At 41.7% G+C, this 12,131-nt stretch overlaps 1 protein-coding gene across 8 annotated transcripts in view; it reads right to left on the reverse strand.

The window, feature by feature from the left end:
- LOC129860913 (plasma membrane calcium-transporting ATPase 3-like) overlaps positions 1 to 11,930 on the reverse strand; it is a 50,676-nt gene extending 38,746 nt beyond the window's left edge. For 5 of the 8 annotated variants that reach the window (XM_055931829.1, XM_055931827.1, XM_055931828.1 and 2 more), the window contains exons 1-6: positions 11,421 to 11,929; positions 8,677 to 9,326; positions 6,928 to 7,125; positions 6,322 to 6,579; positions 5,902 to 6,027; positions 1,168 to 1,299 (exon numbers count right to left, since the gene is read on the reverse strand). In XM_055931829.1, the coding sequence (XP_055787804.1) occupies positions 1,168 to 1,299; positions 5,902 to 6,027; positions 6,322 to 6,579; positions 6,928 to 7,125; positions 8,677 to 8,893 (931 nt within the window). In that variant the 5' untranslated portion in view covers positions 8,894 to 9,326; positions 11,421 to 11,929. Of the gene's footprint in view, positions 1 to 1,167; positions 1,300 to 5,901; positions 6,028 to 6,321; positions 6,580 to 6,927; positions 7,126 to 8,676; positions 9,327 to 11,420 lie in introns of all 8 variants that reach the window. The other 3 variants (XM_055931831.1, XM_055931830.1, XM_055931826.1) reach the window with 2 other exon arrangements.
- Positions 11,931 to 12,131: the final 201 nt, after the last annotated feature.

A 12,131-nucleotide genomic window follows, 5' to 3' on the forward strand; every position in this document is an offset into this window, starting at 1 on the left:
AGACATCAGTCAGGAAGTTAAAGCTTGGTCGGAAGTGGGTCTTCCAAATGGACAATGACCCCAAGCATACTTCCAAAGTTGTGGCAAAATGGCTTAAGGACAACAAAGACAAGGTATTGGAGTGGCCATCACAAAGCCCTGACATCAATCCTATAGAAAATTTGTGGGCAGAACTGAAAAAGCGTGTGCTAGCAAGGAGGCCTGCAAAGCTGACTCAGTTACACCAGCTCTGTCAGGAGGAATGGGCCAAAATTCACCCAACTTATTGTGGGAAGCTTGTGGAAGGCAACCCAAAACGTTTGACCCAAGTTAAACAATTTAAAGGCAATGTTACCAAATACTAATTGAGTGTATGTAAACTTCTGACCCACAGGGACTGTGATGAAAGAAATGAAAGCTGAAATAAATAATTCTCTCTACTATTATTCTGACATTTCACAGTCTTAAAATAAAGCGGTGATCTGACCTAAGACATGGAATTGTTACTAGGATGATTAAATGTCAGGAATTGTGAAAAACTGAGTTTAAATGTATTTGGCTAACTTCCACTGTATATCCATTGCTTAGCTGGAATGGAATGTTCATATCCTGTATAATTAACATATAAATTCAACTCATATATAAATTCAACTATAGCCTGAGGCTATAGTCTTTGGTTAGAGTTTGGCCTCATCCCAAATGGCACCCTATTCCCTAAATAGCGCACTACTTTTGACAAGAACACAGATCTCATATTACTGTATTGATACAGTTTAAAATATATAACAAAAATGTATGTCACAAATGTATAATTTGTACAGCACTGCTACTTTTGTCTCTGAGAGAGAGGAGGATATATCTAATTTTGCAACAAAATGTGATTGTCTCTCTAAAATAAAACCATCAATTGATAGATTTTTAACAAATACCTGTCTGTCATTGAACATGCCATGATTAGATATGGAAAAAAACACACCAATCACTTTTAATAAGTTCTTCAAAAAAACAAATTTACTAACATTTCTGAAAATGGATATATAGCGTTTTGGAATGAAACTCTTCATATCCATTTGAAGCATCCCTGGTATATGTATTGTGTTTCAAATGTACTATATTTGCTTCATACTCACAAAAATTATACCGAACATCTTAATGACATTACACCTTCAGTCTGTCTTATTATCTTACCTTTCTTGTCTTTCTTCTCATCCTCCCCCTCCCCCTCTCCAGCCCCCAGTAGAGTGAAGATGATTCCAGTTTGAGAGTTGATCCCCACAGCAGTAACTAGCATCTTTCCTGAGCCTTCCATCACATGAGTTCCTAAAGGGATACAAAGATGAAATTCCTAAATAGACATGGGAATAACCCTTCACTTTTTCCACATTTTTGTAACGTTACAGCCGTATTATAAAATGTATAAAATTATTTGTTTGTTTTTCCCTCAGCAATCTGCACACCCCATAATGAGAAAGCAAAAACAGGTTTTTAGAAATTTGTGCCAACTTTTGCCAAAAACCCCCCCCGGAAACATCACATTTACATAAGCATTCAGAACCTTTACTCAGTACTTTGTTGAAGGACCTTTGCCAGCGTTTACAGCTTCGAGTCTTCTTGGGTATGACGCTACAAGCTTGGCACACCTGTATTTGGGGAGTTTCTCCCATTCTTCTCTGCAGATCCTCTCAAGCTCTGTCAGGTTGGATGGGGAGCATCGCTGCACAGCTATTTTCAGGTCTCTCCAGAGATGTTTGATCGGGTGCAAGTCCACGCTCTGGCTGGGCCACTCAAGGACATTCAGAGACTTGTCCGAAGTCACTCCTGCGTTGTCTTGGCTATGTGCTTAGGGCCGTTGTCCTGTTGGATGGTTTTCATCAAGGATCTCTTTTATCTCTCCCTTGATCCTGACTAGTCTTGCAGTCCCTGCCACTAACCCCCCCCCCCCCACACACACACACACACACATAGCTTGATGCTTCCACCACCATGCTTCACTGTAGGGATGGTGCCTGGTTTCCTCCAGATGTGACGCTTGGCATTCAGGCCAAAGAGTTCCATCTTGGTTTCATCAGAACAGAGAATCTTGTTCCTCATGGTCTGAGACTATTTAGGTGCCTTTCGGCAAACACCAAGTGAGCTGTCATGTGCCTTTTACTGAAGAGTGCCTTCCGTCTTTCGTTGGTCAGTTTGGCCAGGCGGCCAGCTCTAGGAAGAGTCTTTATGGTTCCAAACTTCTTCCATTTAAGAATGATGGAGGCCACTGTGTTCTTGGAGACCTTCAATGCTGCAGAAATTGTTTGTACCCTTCCCCAGATCTGTGCCTTTATACAATCCTGTCTCGGAGCCCTACGGACAATTCCTTTGACCTCATGGCTTGGTTTTTGCTCTGTCATGCACTATCAACTGTGGGACCTCATGTCCAATCAATTGAATTTACCACAGGTGGACTCCAATGAAGATGTAGAAACATCTCAAGGATAATCTCAAGGACTCTCAAGGACATCACAGGATGCAACTGAGCTCAATTTCGAGACTCATAGCAAAGGGTCTGAATACTTATTTAAATAAGGTATTTCTGTTTTTATTTTGAATAAATTTGCTTTGCCATTATGGGGTATTGTGCTTAGATTGATGAGGGGAACATTTTTTTAATACATTTTAGAATAAGGCTGTAACATAACAAAATGTGTAAAAAGTGAAGGGGTCTGAATACTTCCGAATGCACTGTATTAATCATGTCGCAACTCAAACAGAAGGGAGAATTTCCATTAATATTATTTGCAATCAATATGCTGTTCAAATAAGTTTATTGTGGAAAAATTATTATTTAGTAGTTTATTTCTATGATGTAGACATAGTGGACTGCTAAGTTCACATTACACAGTGACGTCATCTTCGCTGAGACCTAAAAGCCAATTCTCATTCCTGGAGTGACAAGCTCGACTCTTGTTCTAGAGTTTTGCATGGTTGGCTTGAGTGTGGTGTGCATTTGGGAAGGCAGGTTGGAATCCAGAGGCAACGCATAATTACACTCACCAATTACATTCTGGAGCTACTGTAGTTTGTGTTTTTAATCACTGAGTAAGGTCACTTTCCTCTGTTTCTCCTACTGAACGGTGATCTAATTACTTTTGTACAGCAGAGCTCCATTATGTTCCCATTAATTAAAATACTTTATCACAAGAGACCAAGGGTTGTTCAATAACACTGTTCACACTGCCTAATGCCAGGGAGCGGAATAACTCAGAATACTGCTAAATATGTTTGATGTTGATGATTGCTTACATATGTAATGGCTTGGGACTGTTATAAACCTGTGCACTAAACCACAGCATGTAAATGGTTATAACAAGTAAAGTGAATGTATTTCAACTGGAACTGATACATTCTTATCGGCAGACTCAGCAGCCTTGGTTTCTCTAATGACTGCCTCGCCTGTTCACTAACTACTTCTCAGATAGAGTTCAGTGTGTCAAATCAGAGGGCCTGTTGTCCGGACCTCTGGCAGTCTCTACAGGGTTCAATTCTCGGGCAGACTCTTTTTTCTGTATATATCTATGATGTCGCTCTTGCTGCGGGTGATTATTTGATCCACCTCTACGCAGACGACACCATTCTGTATACATCTGGCCCTTCTTTGGACACTGTGTTAACAAACCTCCAAACGAGCTTCAACGACATACAACACTCCTTCCGTGGCCTCCAAATGCTCTTAAATGCTAGTAAAACTAAATGCATGCTCTTCAGCTGATCGCTGTCCGCACCTGCCCGCCCAACTTACATCACGGTTCTGACTTAGAATATGTGGACATCTACAAATACCTAGGTGTCTGGCTAGACTGTAAACTCTCCTTCCAGACTCACATTAAGCATCTCCAATCCAAAGTTAAAGCTAGAATCAGCTTCCTATTTCGCAAACAAAGCCTCCTTCACTCATGCTGCCAAACGTACCCTCGTAAAACTGACTATCCTACCGATCCTTGACTTCGGCGATGTCATTTACAAAATAGCCTCCAACACTCTACTTAGCAAATTGGATGCCGTCTATCACAGTGCCATCCGTTTTGTCACCAAATCCCCATATACTACCCACCACTGCGACCTGTATGCTCTCGTTGGCTGGTCCTCGCTACATATTCGTTGCCAAACCCACTGGCTCGATGTCATCTATAAGTCTTTGCTAGGTATAGCTCTGCCTTATCTCAGCTCACTGGTCACCATAACAACACCCACCCGTAGCACACGCTCCAGTAGGTATATTTCACTGGTCATCCCCAAAGCCAAGACCTAATTTGTCCGCCTTTCCTTCCAGTTCTCTGCTGCCAATGACTGGAACGAATTGCAAAAATCACTGAAGTTGGAGTCTTATATCTCCCTCACTAGCTTTCAGCGTTAGCTGTCAGAGCAGCTTACCGATCACTGCAGCTGTACACAGCCCATCTGTAAATAGCCCATCCATCCAACCAACTACCTACCTCATCCCCATTTTTGTTTTTGTTTTTCTGCTCTTTTGCACACCAGTATTCTACTTGCACATCATCATCTGCACATATATCACTCCAGTATAAATTGCTAAACTGTAATTACTTCGCCACTCTTAGCCTCTTTATTGCCTTACCGCCTTACTTCATTTGCACACACTGTATACAGATTGTTCTATTGTGTTATTGACTATACGTTTGTTTATCCCATGTGTAACTCTGTTGTTGTTTTTGTCTCACTGCTTTGATTTATCTTGGCCAGGTTTCAGTTGTAAATGAGAACTTGTTCTCAACTGGCCTACCTGATTAAATAAAGGTGAAATAAATCAAATGAAAAAATAAAAAATTCCACAGCATTTACAGAGTTTGCATTCATCCAATGTGTGGTGGCCTAAACATCAAGTGATGTATGTGCACCTCGAGAGGTAAGTGTGACAGATACTGGGGAAAAAAACAATCAATGATAACAAAAGGGAATTGTGTATATTGATTGATGAAATCACATCATACATGTTTCTGAACCTGCAGCTGAATACTTTCAATATTTGATCTTCTGCTCCATCACCAATGTGGATTAGGCTGCTACATCACCATCACAACAGCATGATTATTTTAGATCTCTGCATAGACCTAGCCTAGTGGACCTATGGAGTGAGTAGTAGAGTCCAGTTCCGAGTATCATTATTGGGTAGAGGATGAGTGAGGGTCCCCTGTGGGTCTAATGGATTCATGACCCGGTGCTCAGGATGCTGACCAGGGGCTACAATCCGATTAGCCCTGTCAGGCTCCAGGGAACAGGGAGGAGTCGCTCTCTCACTGGGAGAGGCAATGAGATTTCCCCTCTCGGCACTGCAGCCAGCACACAGAGACACAAAGTCGCCCTCCCCTGCTCCTCTGCCCACTGACAGCACTCATCCTGGAGGCAGAAGCTACCGGCGCCCAACGGTAGTGTAAGTAGTGGCTCTGTTTTGAGTTGCATGTGTCATATCACGGCCAGTAATAGGGAAGGTTTAAATTTGTTAGTAGGCTTAAGAGGCAGGTGTCAGCAGCACAACAAACTCCAATCACGGGTCAAAGACTAGTTAGGTTGTTTCAACAGCATAGCTAACTAGGTAGCTAGCTTACTAGCTGGTTTACATAATGGTACTATCTCTGTGATCAGCTGATAGCCTACCCCTCTTTGCCCTCTCTTGGAGCAGTAGGCTATAAGCTTGCTTACAGTCAGATGAGTGTGATTTTGCGTTGGACACACACACACACACACACACACACACACACACACACACACACACACACACACACACACACACACACACACACACACACACACACACACACACACACACACACACACACACACATAATGCACAGAGGCAAACACCCCTGGCATGGCCTCTTTTGCCCGACTGTAACATGACTACTGTATTATATGCAAACAACTCACCAGACAGCAACATTGGGTCCTTGTCAACAGACTTTTTTACATGGTCAGACTCTCCGGTCAGCGAGCTCTCATCGATCTTCAGGTCGTTACCCTGTATCAGTATCCCATCAGCAGGCAGGAGATCACCTGTGTGGGAGTGGAAGCAGGAGGAGACAAGGGACCAGAGACTTATAAGGATCTATAAGGAATTATAAGGATCCAAACATCGTTATGACTGCTTAATAGAAATCTACACAAAACCAGATAGGTTTAAAGTATTATTTATGCATTTATGGTTGAGCTGTTATGAATGTTTGATTCTTAATAGACCTTCGTTAAGATACAGTCAAAGGAACTACAAATGCATTATACACAGGTAGCTACATAGATAGTCCAACCAGGTATACTACATCAGGGGACTTCTCCTGATCCTGGACTGACCGTATTTGATTTGGGCCACATCCCCAACCACCATTTCAGCCACAGGGATCTGGATGACGGTGCCATTCCGCACCACGGCAAATCGCTGCTCCTGCTCAATGCGGGTCTGCAGCCCCCGGAACTGCTTCTCCTTGCTCCAGTCGTTAAAGGCTGTCACCAGCACTACACAGACGACAGACAGCAAGATGGCCGCGCCCTCAATCCAGCCAGCCTCTGCCTCGCCCTCGTCCTCTGCACCGGATGCCACATTCCCACACGCTGCAGAGAGAGAAATAGGAAGAAAGATAGAGCAGAGAGAGAAAGAAAGGAGGTGAGAGACAGGGCAAAGAGAGAGAGAGAGAGAGAGAGAGAGAGAGAGAGAGAGAGAGAGAGAGAGAGAGAGAGAGAGAGAGAGAGAGAGAGAAAGAAAGAGAAAGAGAGATATGGCAGTGAAGTGAGGGAAGAGGGAACTCCGCTCACCTGATGAGTTACCTTAACACAGGTTTTCAGTTCTCTCAGTTAACTCCCATAGCTAATGCCTAGGCTTTAGCTCAGAGGGCTAATGAATGCTTTATTAAGGCATGCGGAAGGCCAAAGTCTGATACCTGGACAGTCAGTCACACCTACCTTCGCTCTCCTCTCCAGGCGGTTGGTAGAAGGACAGTGCGAGGGAGATGATGGCAGCTATCTCTAGGATGATAAGAGTTACATCCTGTAGGGCCTCCCAGACCAGCTCCAGGAACGACTTGGCCTTCTTAGGAGGGATAAAGTTCTGGCCAAACACCTGACCACGCTTCTCTAGGTCTGACGGGTTGTCCGATAGGCCTAAAGAGGACAGGGAATGCTGCTACTGAACATGGTGCATGGCATCCCTTCATCCACCTCGCTGGATTTAATTTAAAACACTATTAGAGGGTATCAGATTCTTGTGTGAATTCAGTAGGTAAGTGGGTAGCTAAGGAACTGTTGAAGATTACTGTAGAGTGAAACGTTATTTGGATGTTCTATCAGGATGCCTACTTACGACCAAACATTTGTCAAATTGCAGGTCTCTGCCATGAAAATTAGTCTGTAACACTTCATAATAGGTTCATATTAGAAACTGGCCATGTGAAATACTGTTGTCATAAACAGTCATTACATTATATAGGACATGGTCATAGAACTTGAGATAGTTACAGTTTAGGCCATGTTTCTTACAGCCTTGTGTAGGCATTATGACAGAGCATTCAAATAAAATGCTTTCAAAATGTCTACATTAGAGCAGACAAAACACAGCATAACCATCTTTCAATTACTTCTGTAAAATACATTGCTACAGACTCACTCACATGAATCATATAACGGACATATAAATGTTTGAGTGTTGACACTGGGTGCTCTTTTAGTAGAATGAGATAGATGGGGTGGGAATGGCACAGATGGCTAAGTCAGTGTGTGTCTGCTTCTCTGTGGGGTGTGTGCTCTGGCACACCCACCTCATGTCCTCCCCTGCCAAACATCACCTGCTGCTACTGTCAACCTAGTCTCTCTCTCTCTCTCTCTCTCTCTCTCTCTCTCTCTCTCTCTCTCTCTCAACCGAGTTCAGAAATGATGTGTGAATCTGGTGATAAAAAGACACGTGAGTAGGAACATTTCAGGGCGATGAAATATGCAAATTAATAATTAATCTGACTCTCTGTGAAAAGTCACATTTTACTCATTCAGACAATATTCTCACAGTTGCCATGGTAATGAAAGGTTCATGAACAAATTCCCCTTCATCTCTCTAACTGAAACAGCCTACATTTATCTCTACTGAATTATAAAAATAGTTTTGTAATCATCATAAAAGTGTGCAGATATTGTTGAATCATAGGCGCTTGTATAATTTAACATCATCTAAAAAGTGACCAATTACATAATTTTAAACTATAATGGTGAAAATAAAGCAATATGCTGAAAACATTAACCGCTCATATAGTGGTTTGAGCATCTCTCCTCAGGCCTATTTTATGTTTGCTGCAGGAGGCCATGATGAATGAGAGGAGGTGTCTGTCTCTCTGCCTCACACCCACCAGATTACTGATGCTTTTGTAGCTTAGCAACATAACATGAAAGCCTGTTCGGGCAGACTGAGTTGGGAATGCACAAATACAGATAGAAAACCAGGCGGATGAGGACAGTACAAATGAGGACATCTGGTAGAAACCATCTATGCAAACATGATGGCAGTGGCGCTATAGCATAAAATATCATCAACTGGTTGTTCATAAAAAATCCAGTTGATTTGACCTATTGGTTTGAATTTGATTAGTAAGGTAGACTAATAAAGTGCATTGTATGTTTCCAGTGAAGAATGTCACTGAGAGTGGTGTGTCTGAGTGAGACTCTCACCATCGGCTGGGGAGGTCTTCAGTCTCTGACAGAGGCCCTCTGTGTCCGTGTAGTTCTCCTGGATCTTCTGAATGGCCTCTGCACCTCTCAGCTCCATAAGGTCCCGCAGGTCCTCCAGGGTGGCCCCAAAGTCCCCTGCATGGTTGACCTCTGTTTCCCCTCCACTACCTCGCTTCTTGGGTTTGAACTCCACCGAACTATTGGCTAAGTCCCCCATGATAATGTGTGGTAATAGAAGTGTATTGATTCTTCAAAAAACAATGATTCTCTGATGGACTTCTTTGAAAGGGCCAGGGTAGGCCAGGATAGGCCAGGGTAGGAAATGCTTGACTATGTGATTTTTAGATTAATGTTCCCCCATGCCACTCCCTCCTTTGCCCCTTCTATGATTCTCCATATCAGGGCATGTGTGGAAGAACATTTGGAAATGTTTTTGTTGTGTGATTTGTCGGTGGTTTATTCCACCAAAGACCTTAATCTGGTCTGTCTCACAACCCCAGAAGAGAAAAGAGAATCAAACAAAATGATAAGGGGGATACCAATCCATAGAAACAGATATTTGTAAGGAGAGAAACAGAAAGAAGAGCTCAAGCGTTTGGAGGTGAAGAGAAAGATGCTTTGGCAGGTGCAGTGTAGGATTCACCTAAAGGCTGGAGAAGATGGAGAAGATGGGTTTTGTAGGGAATATTCTTACATCATTAAACCCTATCTAGATGTTGAGTTGTCAACATTTGCTACTATAAACCCAAGTCTGAAAAGAACTCTCAGATTGTAAGGTTTTCAGCATCTTGACAGGTTTTCACTCTGTCATAAAAATGTGATCTGTAATTTGCACCAAAGAGAATTATTAATGATCCAATAGGAGTTGCTGCAATCCCACCCCCTCCCTCACTGGGACACAAATCAAACGAAACAAAAAAACAGACATAATTTATTTATAAAAAGTCTATTGATTTTTAGTTTATTGATTTAGGATGTTATGGCGTCTCTAACTGCTTAGTAGCGGGTTGGCTCTCTGATCAGGGGGACATACTTAACCGTAATGAATGTTCATACTAAAAATAGGAGGAGAAAGGCATTGGGATGAAAACCCATGCAAATATACAATATCTTCATAATGTTATTTATCTATGACTCTAAGTTACATCCTTGAATCGTAGCATCAAATTGTAATCATTACAAAGAAATGTGTACATTTCCTTATGATTTAATACGTTTTAGGCCCTATTCAATGTTTTATAGGCATTCGTGTGCATGGAATTATCTGATTATTTTGTCTCATGAATTTTACAAGCGTTTAGGTAATGCATCAGACCTACACTTTTCTGAGTATTGTATAATGACCTTCGCATAATAACCCCTCTCCTCCTCATCTTCAAACAGTGAATTGCATTCCCTTTATGCTATTCCACCCATACTTGCTATATGGGCCCAGGAATCATCAAAATCCAAAAAACATTTTTAAGGTTAAACACATTTCCAGAATATATTTGTTATCACAGTACAGTCTCCTAAACGAGCGTCGTGACGCTCGTATGGAAATAGCCAATCCATGTCTAGAATGGGCTTTTACCAAGGTGACGCGCACAGCCATGATGCTCAGCGATCTGGGATACAGAGGATACTCTCCTCCGAGTAATGCGAGGCGAAAATTGCCTCCATCGTGGCACGAAGCATTAGGCTTTATTAAGATGTTTTTATATTTCCACAGTATCAAAAAGTGAATGGAAACATATGTGTTTATATATCATAATTTAACAAATCCTCAATTTCCCTTGCAAGACGGAGCATGTTTTAGTACATTGTCAAAATCCACCATGCCCTTTACTTGTAACCTTCAGATATCAGTGTTAACCTTGGTCTGCACAAATTCTCTCTTATGTCAGCGATATCCATCCCTTACGATAGAAATGCACACCAAAGTAGGGAAATAACACCTTTCCTTATATTCATTATTTTTATAATTGTTTTTCCAGAGGTGAATGGGGATATGATGGGCCTAATACGAATGAGAACATATTTTCGAGGCAACAGATTTCAGAGGAATTGCAGCTCATGGAAAAATACGATTGGAACATAGTGTTTCTTTATGGTGGGAAAATTATACAATTTTGCCCGAGTGAATGTGCTACATTTCATCTGTGAGCTGGCCTACTACAAGGTTATAACCGTGTTGACTGGCTCATTTGCCGAATAATTTATCTCTGTGCACGGATTTGACTCATTCAGACATAAAATAACGGCATACTCATATAAATCATAGAAGTGGCCGGTAGGCCCATACCCAATACCCAGAATACGCCAAATCGGGATTTTATATATTCCAGATGGCAGTGCTGCCCTACTATGAATAATAATCTATTCCTGTTGCCCACAACATTAATGTAGCCTACATAGTCTACTCGGTAATAAATTATAATTACCTGTAATAACTGACAAATAAATGTTTTATAGCATCTCGTATTGATAAAGGTAACGTAGCCAATTCACTATATTGGATTCATGAATACATTTTATGTCATTATTATAGCTTACCTGTACCATAATATTTTGGATGACTGCTATCAATACTAGTGTTCTACCGAGAAAGGTATAGGCTATAATAATAGGCCTAGGTCTAATACATGGTGCAAATATTCGCCATTTTCACAGGTCACTCCAATATCATGAGGCATTTTGATGCCATATTATCCTTAGTCCACCATAATGATAGACCACCATTGAACTGAGATAAAAATACTCACCCGGCCATGTCCAAGGACGTCAAAGGAGAGTTTAGAAAAACAGGAAATCCAATGTGCTTTACTTTTATATTCACTTCATATCCGACAGACAAAAACGTTTGAAGGATGTAGACTATACCGACGTGATGTTCCATCTGTTGTTTCTGGTCAGGAAATAACAATGTATAGCACAGAATTGTGCAGACATCTATGTGGAATTCCTCTAATGCGGAATAAAATTATTTGATGGAAGGCAGATATTAGCGTGTTTGCATAAATTAACGGTTAAGGACCGCAGGTAGCTATTTTACTGTTATTCTGGTCGTTGGTCCCAATTATTCTCGTTGCTGTAATTTTTTCGTCTAATTGATAATACAGCATAAGCTCCAATTGGTGAGCAAGAATTTGGGTCTACATGCTGAAACGATTCCTCGCTTACCGCACTCGTCCTATGATGATGGCAACATTAAAATGGGCTGTTCTATGCGACGGGTAGGAGTGGGGTGGATGGATGCTGCGACTGCCGAGCTGACGCTCCTAGCTATCCCTCCCTGCAACCCCTCCCCTTGCTCACCCAGACTTTACAACCACGTTAGTCCAGAATATTGGTACTAATATCCCTATATAGACTGTCTGAGCTGTAGACAGCCATTCGTAAAACAAAATCTCAACATAATAAAAAAAAAATCAAATCATCATACAGTAAATAATAATCAGAATGACTTTCATCAA

Source organism: Salvelinus fontinalis, chromosome 8 (assembly GCF_029448725.1).
Source record: "Salvelinus fontinalis isolate EN_2023a chromosome 8, ASM2944872v1, whole genome shotgun sequence".
NCBI classification, from domain to species: domain Eukaryota; kingdom Metazoa; phylum Chordata; class Actinopteri; order Salmoniformes; family Salmonidae; genus Salvelinus; species Salvelinus fontinalis.